Source organism: Nicotiana sylvestris, chromosome 11, assembly GCF_000393655.2.
Source record: "Nicotiana sylvestris chromosome 11, ASM39365v2, whole genome shotgun sequence".
NCBI lineage: Eukaryota > Viridiplantae > Streptophyta > Magnoliopsida > Solanales > Solanaceae > Nicotiana > Nicotiana sylvestris.
This window is the reverse complement of record NC_091067.1, coordinates 166,122,646-166,137,261: the sequence shown is the minus strand read 5'-3', so window position 1 is coordinate 166,137,261 and position 14,616 is coordinate 166,122,646. Positions and strand designations below refer to the sequence as shown.

At 39.7% G+C, this 14,616-nt stretch overlaps 1 protein-coding gene across 1 annotated transcript; it reads right to left on the bottom strand.

Moving 5' to 3' along the window:
• Window positions 1-9,981: 9,981 nt before the first annotated feature.
• LOC138881978 (protein MAINTENANCE OF MERISTEMS-like) lies at window positions 9,982-10,723 on the bottom strand. Its single transcript, XM_070162274.1, has 2 exons — window positions 10,659-10,723; window positions 9,982-10,606 (listed from the first exon to the last, which is right to left on the bottom strand). Exons 1-2 carry the CDS (start codon window positions 10,721-10,723, stop codon window positions 9,982-9,984), a joined length of 690 nt encoding a protein of 229 aa, XP_070018375.1.
• Window positions 10,724-14,616: the final 3,893 nt, after the last annotated feature.

The following is a 14,616-nucleotide window of genomic DNA, read 5'->3' as shown; positions in this document are numbered from 1 at the left end:
TTCTTAAAGCTCTTAAAAGGAGTTGAAGAGAATGAACCCTCGCGTCGTCGTCGTCGCTCGCTCGGCTCGGCTTAGGCTTCGGCTTCGGCTTCGACTTCGGCTTCGGCTTCGGCTTCGGCTTCGGCTTCGGATTCGGATTCAGATTTGGATTTGGATTTGTCAAATGATCGATAAGATTATTTTTGGACAAAATTTTTTTAATTATTTAATAATTAATTAAATGTCAAATCACTGCTGAAAATACGCCAGAACACTGCTGAAAGTTCAGAGGGCCTCGCTGGCCGCGGTTTTACCGCGACCGCGGTAGAATCGCGGCAGTCAGATTCAGAGAGGCTCTCTGGTCGCGGTTCGGCCGCGATCGCGGTAGAACCGCGGTAGGCCGCGTATTTTCTGAAAAGGCACCTTTTCAGACACCTCTTCTGATATTTGCCTATAAATTCTGAGGCAAGGCTGCATCTTCAAAATATGAAAAACACTCTAGAACTTCTTTCTTTCTGAATATACTGCATCCTAATTCGCAGTCTCTCTCTCTCAAATTCGTAAGTATGATTTTGCTCCGTTCTTTGAGTTCGTTGGTATCCTGCAGTTTGTATTGCCATTGTTGCAGGAAGGTTTATTCTGTTTTATCCTGGGAGGATTTAATCCATTACCTAGGCAGCGTGTGAGGGGGTTAAAATTCCTTAAGGACGTACAAGAAAATTGTGGACTCGGAATATTTCTAATTCTTTACTATTTTATACATTTTTTTATTCTTCTAACAGTTTTCTGATTTTTGTTTTAACACAGTAACACTCACATTTGATAACAAAGATGAAAGGGGGTTTTAATTTGTTCAATCTAGTTTTACATTTGATAAGTATAAGTCTTGAAATTGGAAGTAAGATTTGGATTAATTTTGTTTAAGTAACAAAGTGGGTTTGGGTTGAGTTCTCTAATTAATGGGTTCAGCAATATAGAACTCAACCGTTTGGATATGTTAGGTTTGAATTCTCTGAAATTTTCTATAGATTGGTTTAGCTATTCGTGGGCTAGAATCGTGTTTTAAATAACCTTATGTTATCGCCGGAGCAACTTGCTGCACGATGTGTTATTTGTTTGGGTGCTATTTATTTTTCTTGAGTGCTTTGTTGAACTTATATTTAAACGAGCTTTCATGTCTGGCCGTAGGGTCGTTGAGCTAAATTGAATTGAAATATTGAAACGGTAAGCTTTATTGCATTATTCAATTGTTTTAACTGTTAGGAGAATACTTAGGCCATTAATACTCATAAATATCATAGTTTGTTTTAGGCGTGATTAATAATAAATCATCGTGACTATGAGTACAGTTCCCGTAGAATGGTCATGATACGTATAATCCCCAATTCGAGTGTGCGCTTCACGTGACTCGACCATAACTTCAGAAATAATAAAATAAACATGTTTTAAATCGCGGGTGCATTTTATGTGACGCGATTCGCAATATGTACAAAAACAACGAGTGCACGATACCATGACTTGTTCAAATAAATTCTATAATTCCTAAAAAGCGGCTAAATAAATAAAAGTGGTTATAAAGCTAAAATGTACAATAGGTTTAAAACATGTAATAAATTAGATAATTAAGCAAATTATTAATAGTTGAATGACCGTGCTAAAACCACAGAACTCGGGAGTGCTTAACACCTTTTCTCGGGTTAACAGAATTTCTTATCCGGTCTTCTGTGCTCGCGAACCAAAAATAGAGTCAATTTTCCTCGATTTGGGATTTAAAATAAATCGATGACTTGGGACACCATAAATTATTCCAAGTGGCAACTCTAAAATAAATAAATAATCCCATTTTGATTCATGTCACTTAAATTGGAAAAACTCCATATCCCTATCCCCCCGGAAAAAAAGGATGTGTAACAGGAACCCTTACTGCCTCTTCCGACATCGTGCTTGAATAATTTTCTAGAGTCGTAACATATCTATAGGATCCGAATAAATGCAATCGCATTCCTTTGGCCTTTTTTACCACATTCTTTCTTTACTATTCCATAATTACTTGAACTACATAACTCCGACTTACTACCATATCACACCGTCTTCCCCCCTAGGGGTGTAGTAACATTTAATGCTATGAAGATTTACCTATATATGGTTTAACTCTTAATCTTTGGTGTCTTTTCACGTCTTCAATGACTCTTACTCGCCTTACGATAACCCTTCTGTGTCCCGAATAATTAAATTTCTTATGCACGAGGGTGACACCTAGTGTAATTGGCACACTAATAGCCTGTTTGGCCAAGCTTATTTTTGGCCGAAAGTGCTTTTTTTAGCCAAAAATTGAGGTGTTTGGCCAAGCTTCTAGAAGGAAAAAAGTGCTTTTGAGGATAAGCATAATTAGTTTTAGAGAAGCAGAAAAAAGTAGCTTCTCTTCAAAAGCACTTTTTTGAGAAGCACTTTTGAGAAAAATACACTTAGAAGCAGTTTTTTAAAGCTTGGACAAATAATAATTGCTGCTCAGAAGTGCTTTTCAAACTAATTAGCCAAACACAAACTGCTTCTCACCAAAAGTACCTTTGATAAAAACACTTTTGAAAAAAACACTTCTCAAAATAAGCTGATTTTTGTAGCTTGACCAAACGGGCTATTAGTCCCTTAAGTTTAACTATGCTCACAGTGCTTGCTTTTGGAAACTGTGTTCCTGAATGACCTTTAAAGGTCATTCTTTCGTTTTCCATTCTATTATTGCCGGAACATGATCTCTAAAATTCTCACAATGCGGCTATTATCAAATCCTTCGGTCCCTAAATCATGTTCGATTTATCTTGTTCACTAGCCCATGCTGATTTCTCTTACTCCGAGGATCTAAATTTTTGTTCTAGTAATCACATTGGACTCACCAACTCATTTCTCGAAATAAGGATATGACTTTTTTCCTATATTCTTTTATTGTCTCAAGGTGTCTCACACGAAGAATTAAATGTACTATTCTATATTGCACCATCAGGGTGTCTCACACGAAGAACTATTACCACATTTGCAATATCTTTGAAAATGTCAGCTAATGCAAACGATCCATCAACCATTTTGGGTTACCCTAAGCTCTGCTGGATCATTATATCCTATCCTTTTCTTAAACAATATCTGTTAGCTCCCATGGGGCATAACTAAGATGGGTGTGGCCAATTGTACATACTTCCGTTACTGTTGACGGTAACTCAAATACTTATATTTCTCTGCCTGAATTGTAAATACTGATAATCTTCACTAACTGGGTACACCGTACCCTTCTTCATCTTACTTCTTTTACTTGTTGAAAGTTGTATCTACCTTCTGATTCTCTTATTACTTTTTACCATATAGGTGGATAAATATTGATGCCTTAGGTTTCCTTTTCAAGAAGCTTACACGTCTTAGTACACACATTATTTACTAAATACCTCACACTTACTCATCATAAGTATGATGCAAAATCAAGTTCTTCTAACCCAACTCTTCCACAACCACATTCATTCTCTTACCAACTGTCTTTCTGGATGTAGGTGTCATTGTATTACGAATAAAATAAAATTTAGGAGTTTGAATTCTTACAACTGAGCTCTACCACATGATCTAGAGTAAGAAGAAAGAGTGACAGTCTTAAATGCTCTGTAACCTCATGCTTATAAGTGTGTTTCACAACATACCCATAAACAAGACTCTACAATACACAGCTTGTAGTGTGACGATCCGGCTAGTAGTCTCATGAGTTACCGCTCCATTTTCCCCATTGCAGCTTCTTTATGTTTTGTTATCCGTGTTTTTGTATATCGGGTTGGTCGAATCGAGTCCGGAATGAGTTTGGTGAAGTTTGAAACACTTAGTCTCTTTTAAGAAGGCTTAAGTTGGAAAAGTCAACCGGATGATGACTTATGTGTTAGAAGGCTCGGAAGTGAGTTTCGATGGTTCGATTAGCTTTGGGAGGTGATGTGTGACTTAGGAGCACGATCAGAATGGGTTTTGGAGTTGTAGAGAAGATTTAGGCTTAAATTGGCGAAGTTGATATTTTCGCGGTTTCGGTTGATAGGCGGGATTTTAATATAGGGGTCAGAATGGAATTCCAAGAGTGACAGTAGCTTCTTTGTGTCATTTGGGATGTGTGTGCAAAATTTTAGGTCATTCGGACAAGATTTGATAGATTTTTTGATAGAAAGCATAATTTAAGAGTTCTTGGAGTTCTTAGGCTTGAATCCTATGTTAAATTAGTGATTGATGTTGTTGTGAGCATTCCGAAGTTTTGAACAAGTTTGAACGATGTCATGGGATGTGTTGGTACAATTGGTTTGAAGTTCCGGGAGTTCCGGGTAGGTTCCGGGACGTTTTAGGCCGAAAATCATAGCTGTAGCAGGTCCAGAAGGGTTGCAGGCCTCAGAACCCACCCGCGCGGTCCGTACAAAAAGAAGTGTGGTTGCGGTATGTGATGTGCGGACCGCACACAATTAAGTGTGGTCGCGGTAGGTGTTGTGCGGACCGCACAAAATGCAGTGCGGCCGCAGTGGGCAACATTTCACTGGTCCTATTTCGGAAGCTCATTTCTTTTGATCTACAAGGAATTTGAGATGATTCAAAAAGTTGTAGCCCTTTGTGTCTAGTTTCCATAAAGGTAAAGATATCGCAATTTAGACATCTGTAGCGAAAGTTATCGCCAAAATACTAAAGCATGTCACTGTAGAGGAAAGCATGTGCGGCCGCGGTCATTTTTGTGCGGACCGCACTGGTTTTGTGCGGACCGCGGTCGATTTTGTGCGGTCCACGGAGGTTGAAATCTGTGGGGTACTCTATAAATATGAGGTTTTGAGTTTTATTTGATATTTTGACCTAGAGAGATCGGATTTTGACAATTTTTCGAAGGTTTTTCAAGAATTTCATCGGGGTAAGTGATTCTAACTCAGATTTGGCTAGAGTACATGAATATATCATTGAATTCATCATTTAATTCGTGATTTGGGATGGAATTTGGGAAGAAAATTGTGAAATCTTTCAAAAATGTAAAATGATAATTTGATAGACCAAATAGTATCGGAATTGGATAATTTTTGTATGGTTAGACTCGTGAGAGTATAAGGATTCTAGTTTTGTGAATTTTGTCAAGTTACGAGATGTGGGCCCGGGAGTCGGGTTTGATCAATTTCTGGAATTTTGTGGTAATTCGATTGTTTTCGCTTGGGCTTTGTTCCCTTAGCATATTGTGACGTATTCGTTTTGATTTTGGATAGATTCGACGTGCGTGGAGGCTGATTCGAGGGGCAAAGGCGTCGCAAGTTAGAGATTTAGCCGGTTCGAGGTGAGTAATGATTGTAAATGATGCTCTGAGGGTTTGAAACCCCGGATTGCACATCTTAGTGCGATATTGATGTGAGGCACACGCTTGATGACGAGTGTGGGGTCGTGTACTATTGGGGATTGTGACTTGGTCCGTCCCAATTGATGATTTTACCGCGCATTTGACTGAAAATTATATGTTATCATCATGATTTGGGTTGATTGCTATATTTGGGCTTCGTGCCAACTATTTGAACCCTTCGGGGATTTTTATTACTATTTCCTCACTGTTTTGACTTACTAATTGAACTCAGTCATGTTATTTTCCATTGTTTTACTACTCAGCCATTTTTACTCCATTTTGAGACTTAAATGATATTTTAAATGATGTTTTGGGCTGAGAAATACTGTTTTACTAATGCCCGAGGAGATTGTGAGTACTTTTGACTGAGTAAGGCTAAGGGCCTAGTTGTGAGGAAACACTGATACTGATATGAGGCCGAGAGCCTGAGATATGTACGCCACAAGGTGGCTTGTTGATATTGTTTATGCGGCCGAGTGCCTGAGATATATATACGCCACGAGGTGGCTTGATTGATATGAGGCTGAAGGCCTAGATTTGATGCCACGAGATGGCTTGATATTGCGCTTGGGCCATAAGGGGCCCCTCCCGGAGTCTGCACCCCCCCCCCCAGTGAGCGCGGGTACCCGTTGTGATGTGAGATTGAGCCCGAGGGGCGGAAATTGTTGATGATGTGCCCGAGGGGCAAACTTCTATGTGTTTATTTTATCATAACTGTCTGTTAATTACCTGTTTATTTGCTGTAGAAGTACTTTATTTTGTTTTAATTGGTTTACTGCTTATAAATTACCTATTTAATTGCTTCATTATAGAATACCTTGTGTATATGTGTTTTCTTACTTTCAGTCATTATTTATCTTTATTATTCGCTGAGTTAGAGTACTCACTTTAATCCCTGCACCTTGTGTGCAGATTAAGGCGTAGCAGGTACCGCTCCTGAGTGCTGATTCCTCTAGTTCCAGGCGGTTTTTCAGAGTCTACGAGGTTGTTGTTGACGTCCGCAGCCCCGTGTCTCTACTTCTCTATCATTTCTATTTCCTATCAAACACTTGTAGTAGTTTATGACTTTAGCAGACTAGTATTATAGTTTAGAGATGCTCGTGACTTGTGACACCTCAGTTAGGGCTGTGTCGGGTTGGACTTTCCGCATTGTTATCGATATTTCCGCTATTTAGTATTGTTTAAATCATGTTTAGACTATTTTTATGTTGATTAAGTGCTTTAAAAGTTGAGTTGGGTTGAACTGGCCGACCTTGTCTTCACGAGAGGCGCCATCACAATCGGGTTCGGGGTTAGGGTCGTGACATGTAGACTCTCTAGGATAGAATTGCTCTGATAACAAGTTTGTGACGCCCAATACTTGAAGAGGCATGGCCGGCACTCGGTGCCATACTCGGCTCGAGTGTACCACTCTGTAACTGTGAACTCTGGAGGGGTAACCCTCAACATAGGCCAATGAGGCAATATTTTGAATCATCTGAAATAACGTCTACAACCAACAATACCAAACTAAACATCTACATAGGACTGGTAAAACGACAAAACTGATATAAAAATGTACAGGACTCGTCTACAAGCCTCTAGGGATAACTGAATTGTATCATGGTCGGAACAGGGCCCGACCTACCCATCAAACCTGTATATATAAAATGGACTCCAAGGTATAGACCTGGTAACTCCATGAAAGTGGAGCTTACCAACCAAGCTGATGTTTGACTTTGCCTACTGGGAAGGTCTATCCAGCTATCTATCAGGACCTGCAGGCATGAAATGCAGCGTCCCCAACAAAAAGAAAAGTCAGTAAGAAATAATGTATCGAGTATGTAAGGCAACAGAATAACTGAAAGCTGAAACTAAACTGATAATATAATAACTGAAAGCACCTGGGCATCAAATATAATTTGAAGATATGCTTACCTTGATACTGACTCATCTTTCTTAATAAAGTAAGTAAAATAGCTGTCCGGCCCTATAAGGCTCGGTATTTGTAACTGCTCTGCCATATAGGCTCACTCGTAGGTGCTCGGCCATACTAGGCTCTGTATCTCGGCTAACTGGGCTCGCTCATAGGTGCTCGACCACAATAGGCTCGGTATATAACTTACCATTTGATCGGAGGTTTTCCAATAGGGGTCTGCCCATCGATTATAGCTCGATGGTGGTGAAAATACTATAATACTGTATATATATAAACTCTCTGCTCTCTTGGCTGAAAAAAGACAAAACTAAACTGAATATGAAGTCCCGATAAGGGAGATTACTGTAGCATATGAGACTAGGATAATGTACATAAATTTAGGAATAAGAACTCTCTTTATGCCTCGTTATCAAATGCATATAGTTAGGAGATCATGCCAAAATGAAGGAAAGGTTTAGACTTAACATACCTTACAACAATATTTCCAATAACCAAGTTTAACTCGCCTATTCGCACCTTAATCTACAATAACAATAATAATACTATCATTAAGTTATGAAAGGTAGAACTATCGCACAACGAACGACAAGCTTATTTTGTATAAAAATGGACAGCATCTCCCTTATAATCCTTACTTCCTCCAAATTCAAGATAATACCAATAACACAAGAACAAAACAATATCAACATATATACATTATTTTCCAATCTTATATACACCACAAAATACTATAAAATAGACCAACAGACACCGGTCTCTTCATACACAAAACGACCATCGTAGTAGTGTTAAATAGTCCGAAAATATTACGACGAACGACCAGCCCTCCATCCTGCATTTATGTGGTGTTTATCCACACCCTTCCTCCTCCAAAACTCCAGAATACAGTAGTAAAACACACAATCCAACAACAACACAAAACAGTCCACAAAATAGTCCGCTACAAGTGAATAACTCGAACTCACGGCTTCCGATCACCGCCCTGTGAGTTCTTACAATTATATAACGACTTTCCATACATCTCCAGCGGAAAAATTGGATGAAATATAGCAGTAAAATCACCTTATTTGTTGAATAACTCAGCTCCTATCTTGGTTCTTCAAACTCTAGGTTTTACCTCCAACTAGAACTTGAAAACGAGAGAAAATCAATTAGGGTTTGTGGACAATTTTTGGGAGGATGTTTGCTGGGGTTTAGGCCTGGTTATTGTGTTATGTAATTGAGTGTTATATTGCAGGAGATAAGCCCTTAAATGTACTTTTTGTCCGACCCGAAATAGCCCCTTTTTGGACTCTCATTTAAGCAAGTAGGTGACACACCTACTTGTCACCTAGCAGTCTGCGCAGTCTCGCAAAAATGCATATATCTCTCTACTCCGATGTCGTATTGACAAACGATTTAATGAGTTAGAAAATAGACTTATAGATCTTCAATTTGGTAGATACATAATCCCTAATTCCAAGTATATTGGAAGAAAAGCTCCGCTATATCTGACCTAAGTTTCAACATATTTATGAATGGAACTTGTGATGACCTTTTCCAACTTGTGACGACAACTATTATACGTCTAAAATAACTCATAACATAATCTCCTTATAATGTGAAGCACCATAGTCTCACCCCAAAAGTACATGTTATAACATTCCAACTTCTCGACTTTCGACGAAACTTATTTTCTTCAATTCATTTAGCTTCTAAGCCTTCAAACCCTCTTGGTACTTGGTATTCATGATCTTAAATATTTGTAACCTCCACGTTAACATGATTAACTAACTTCCTAAACTTTTCAAAGATAATTTTATTTATGAGCTTACATCAATTGACTTACGACGTACTCTTACATACGAAAACATGAGGTGAAATACAGACAAAAAATAATATTTTTTAACATAAACTGAACCCCATTAATGAGCCAATTTTACCAAATGGTCAATTACTTACATGTAATAAAAACATGCATATATTACGACTTCATATTATATACACCCTATGTTAACATGGTATATACGAACATAGCAGGATACAGCACATCATAAAGACCTCCAAGAAACTAGATAAAGGTGACACGAAAATCTGAAATACCACACGAAGTTGGATCAATCACATAGTAGCATTCAGAGCAAAAACAGTGAAGTAGCAGGTGCAAGCCTCTACCAGCAATTATCTTAATGCAGATGCAAACTACTACAAATGTTCTTCGTATATATAGTAATACCTGAATTCAAAAACTACCTAAATCTAATATTTTATTGAATAGACCTATCAAAATCATAATTAGAGGACTATAGTAAGATACATGCAGATCCATGGAATCAACAATAATAACTAACGTACTGATTTAAATGCCTACCTATTTAGCCAAGGCAAATAACTGGGTGAGATGGATAACATACTTCATCATGCGTTAACTGATCAAACAATTGACGCAGTCGAGACACAGACAGCCTGGAGGAGTCATTCTCGTTCAGTTTTCTCAGTTGATCTAACCATCTTAGCACCAAGGGAAACGTTGCAGATGGCATCCCATTAGTGTCTATATTGAGATTTCTAACAACCTTTGGAATGTGCTCCAATATAAATATCTAGGAGAATACATAAAAGAAAAGATTTAATTCAATATCATATAAGAAGAGAACAAGACTAGTTAATTGTATTGTCATTACCATAAAAAAAAAAAAAAAGGCTGCGTCCAGAAAGAGTTATTCTTCTGTCATTTTTTGGCACTTTCTAGACCCTTGTGGAGGTACGCTAACATGGCTGCTCCCCATGCATAGTCTTCAATTTTATCAACATCATCCAAGAGAGCCAGAAAATATCCAGGAACGGCAAATTTGGTTCTAGGAGCTATTACAGACACTATTATGTACAGTACATACACTCTGATATATTGACTATTTAGACAATCAGAGTTCCCATATTTTCTCCCAAGGGACCTAAGACAAATCCCTCCAGTTTTTAAGTCTATACCTTTTCCGTTTGTTACTCCTAAATATTCTTTTGTCACTCCTAAATATTTTTCATCAAACTTTTCATCTTTTCCATCTTGTCCAATAACCGATTTACCATCTATAGGCAACCCAGATATCTTCAGTATATCTTCTAAGCCGAAAAAGAAGTCCAAACCATTAAACAGAAAACATCTTTTATCAGCGTCATAGAAATGAACCAACGCACTTATCAGTTTGGTTAGATGCTCATGTCGCGAAGGTCTTAAATTAAAAATCTTAGCTAAATTTTCAAAACCGATTCCTTGTAACCGGTCGACAAGGACAACATTAGACACTTCCCACAAGGATAGATTCTCTACATGATCTACAATCTTGAGGACATTCCAGCTGCATGCATGAAAAGTCATAATGAAACATCAATTCAAAATCATAAAATTACAGGTGTATTTGGTATGATGCAAGACATTTTCCATTGAAAATGCTTTCCTGAAAAATGTTTTCCATGGAATTTAGGGTGTTTAGTTAATGAGTAGAAAATATTTTCAATAACAATATATATACTCCCTCCATTCCAATTTATTAGACACCCTTTCCTTATTAGTCTATTTAAAAGAATGACACATTTCTATATTTTGAAAACACTTTAAATTTAAATTTTTTATTTTACTCATTTTTCCCTTAATGAGAAGCTTTTATAGCCACACAAATGTTTTCGCGTGGGCCCGAAACCCCGTATTCGGATTGCCTAAAATTTATCCAAACCATCAAAAATGACCTAAGGAACATTGGTTATAGCCCCGCCATGACCGTTCCTCGTTTTTGGCGTTTTAGAGCCATTAAACGAGAATTCAGCCCGACTCCCACATTTTCGTGTGCTATAGCACACGCCTTCCGCGTGGGCCAGGACTCCCGGACCCCGACTTCCTAAAATTTATTAAGAACATCGAAAACGATCTAAGGATTAGTGGTCACCGCCTCGCCATGAATGTTCCTCATTTTTGGCATTTTATGGTCATAAAAGGAGAATTCGGCCCGATTCACATATTTTCGTATTATAACCCATGCCTTCCGCTTGTGACTGGGCCCCCGGACCCAGATCACCTAATATTTTTCTGGACCATCCAAAATGACCTAAGGAACACACCGCCCCCGCCATGACCATTCTTCATTTATTGGCGTTTTAGGGCTATTCCCATATTTTCCTGTGTTATACCTCATGCCTTCCGCATGGGCCCATATCACCGGACCTGGACCACCTAAAAATTTCTGGACCATAAAAAATGACTTAAGAAACATTAGTCACTGATCCGCTATGGCCGTTCTTCATTTTTTGGCATCGTCTAGGCGCCTCAGGGAAATGTATAGTCCTGCGGGAGTCCGTTCACCTTGAAGTGGAACTTTTAGGGCCATGAAATAAGAATTGGATCCGATTCCCATATTTCTATGTGGTATAGCCCACGCCTTCCATGTGGGCCTGGGACCTAGACCTGGACCGCATAAAATTTTTCTGGACCAAACAAAAAATGACCTAAGGAACATTAGTCAACGCCCCTCCATGGTCGTTCCTCTTTTTTTGGCAATTTAGGGCCATAAAATGAGATTCGATCCAATTCCCATATTTTTATGTGGTATAGCCCACGACTTTCGCGTGGGCCCGAACCCCTGGACCCGGACCACATAAAATCTATCCGGACTATCAAAAATGACCTAAGAAATATCGGTCACATCTCCGCCATGACCGTTCCACATTTGTTTTGCGTTATAAGGCTGTAATACGAGAATTCGGCCCGATTCTCATATTTTTCGTGTGCTATATCCCACGTCTTCCGCGTGGCCACGGGCCACAGACTCGGACCGCTTAAAATTTGTCCATACTATTGAAAATGACCTAAGGAACATTGGTTACCACCCCGCCATGATCTTTCCTCATTTTTTGGCGTTTTAGAGCCATAAAACGAGAATTCGGCCTGATTCTCATATTTTCGTATGTTATAGCACACGCCTTCTGCGTGGGCTCGGGTCCTCTGATCCAGACAACCTAAAATTTATCCAAACCATCGAAAATGACATAAGGAATATTGGTCACTGCCCCGCTATGACCGTTCCTCATTTTTGGCTCATTTTTGGCGTTTTAGGGCCATAAAATGACAATTCGGCCCGATTCCCATATTTTCTCATGGCCCACGCCTTTCGGCATATGCCCGAGCCCTCGCTACCCGGACTGCCTAAAAATTTTTCGTATCATCAAAAATAACCTTAGGAACATCGGTCACTACCTTGCCATGGTCGTTCCTTGATTTTTGGCATTTTAGAGCCATAAAATGAGAATTTGGCTTGATTCTCATATTTTCGTGTGCTATAGCCCACGCCTTCCATGTGGGCCAAAGCACCGGATCCGGACCGCATAAAATATCTTCGAACAATCAAAAATGACCTAAGGAACATTGATCACTACCCCTCCATGACCGTTCCTCATTTCTTTGGTATTTTAGGGCCAAAAAACAAGAATTCGGCCTCGTTCCTATAATTTTGGGTGCTATAGTCCACACTTTCCGCGTGGGCCCCACCTTCGGATACGAACAACCTAAAATTTATTCGGACCATAAAAAATGACCTAAGAAAAATTGGTCCCCATCCCTCCATGACTGTTCCGCATTATTTGGTGTTATAGGGCCGTAAAACGAGAATTCGGCCCGATTCCCATATTTTTGTATGCTATACCCCATGCTTTCCGCGTGGGCCGGGGCCCTCAAACCACCTAAAATTTATCCTGACCATTAGAAATGACCTAAGGAACATTGGTCACCACCCCTCCATGATCGTTCCTCATGTGTTGGTGTTTTAGGGCCATAAAATGAGAATTCGGACAAATTCCCATATTTACGTGTGCTATAGCCCACGCCTTCCGCGTGGGCCCTGGCCTTGGGCCCAGACAACCTAAGATTTATCTAAATCATTGAAAATGACCTGAGGAATATTGGTCACCGCCCCACCATAATCGTTCCTCGTTTTTGGCGTTTTAGGGCCATAAAATGAGGATTTGGCCCGATTCCTATATTTTCGTATGCTATACCCACACCTTCCATGTGGGCCTGGGCCCCCGGACCCAGACCCTCTAAAATTTATCAGGACCATTAAAAATAACCTAAGGAATATCGATCATTGCCCCTCCATGATCATTCCTCATTTTTTGGCATTTTAGGACCATAAAATAATAATTCGGCCCAATTCCTATATTTTTGTGTGCTATAGCCCACACCTTCCGCGTGGACCCCACCTTCAGACCCGGACAACCTAAAATTTATCCAAACCATAAACAATGACCTAAGGAATATTGGTCCCCATCCCTCCATAACTGTTCCTCATTTTTTGGATTTTTAGGCCATAAAACGAAAATTCCAATATTTCTATGTGCTATGGCCCACGCCTTCTGTGTGGGCCCGTGCCCCTAACTTGAACTGCCTAAAATTTATTTACATCATCTAAAATGACATAAGGAACATTGGTCACCGCCCCACCATAATCGTTCCTCGTTTTTGGCGTTTTAGGGCCATAAAACGAGGATTTGGCCCGATTCCTATATTTTCGTATGTTATACCCACACCTTCCATGTGGGCCTGGGCCCCCGGACCTAGACCCTCTAAAATTTATCAGGACCATTAAAAATGACCTAAGGAATATCGATCATTGCCCCTCCATGATCGTTCCTCATTTTTTGGCATTTTAGGATCATAAAATAATAATTCGGCCCAATTCCTATATTTTTGCGTGCTATAGCCCACACCTTCCACGTGGACCCCACCTTCAGACCCGGACAACCTAAAATTTATCCAAACCATAAACAATGACCTAAGGAATATTGGTCCCCATCCCTCTATAACTGTTCCTCATTTTTTGGATTTTTAGGCCATAAAACGAGAATTCCAATATTTCTATGTGATATGGCCCACGCCTTCTGTGTGGGCCCGTGCCCCTGACTTGAACTGCCTAAAATTTATTTACATCATCTAAAATGACATAAGGAACATTGGTCACCGCCCATCCCTGACAGTTCCTTATGTTTCAGCGTTTTAGGGCCATAAAACGAGAATTCTCCCCGATTCTCATAATTTCGTGTGTTATAGCCCACACCTTCCGTGTGGGCCCGGTCCCCCACATCCGAACCGCCTAAAATTTATCCAGAGCATTGAAAATAAATATGGAACATTGGTCACAGCCCCGCCATGGACGTTCCTCATTTTTGGCGTTTTAGAGCCATAAAATATGAATCCGGCCCGATTCTCACATTTTCGTGTACTATAGCCCACGCCTTCTACGTGGGCTCAGACCCCTGGACCCGAACTTCCTAAAATTTATTCAGACCAAGGCTCAGCTCTTAAAACTGAGTGACGAGAATC

Bases quoted from the DNA above. Each gene is read 5' to 3' on its own strand.
- LOC138881978 (XM_070162274.1), bottom strand. From the start codon at position 10,723: ATGGAAAACATTTTTCAGGAAAGCATTTTCAATGGAAAATGTCTTGCA. The intron at 10,607-10,658 runs GTAATTTTATGA...TCATGCATGCAG, and splicing joins GCATCATACCAAATACACCT to CTGGAATGTCCTCAAGATTG.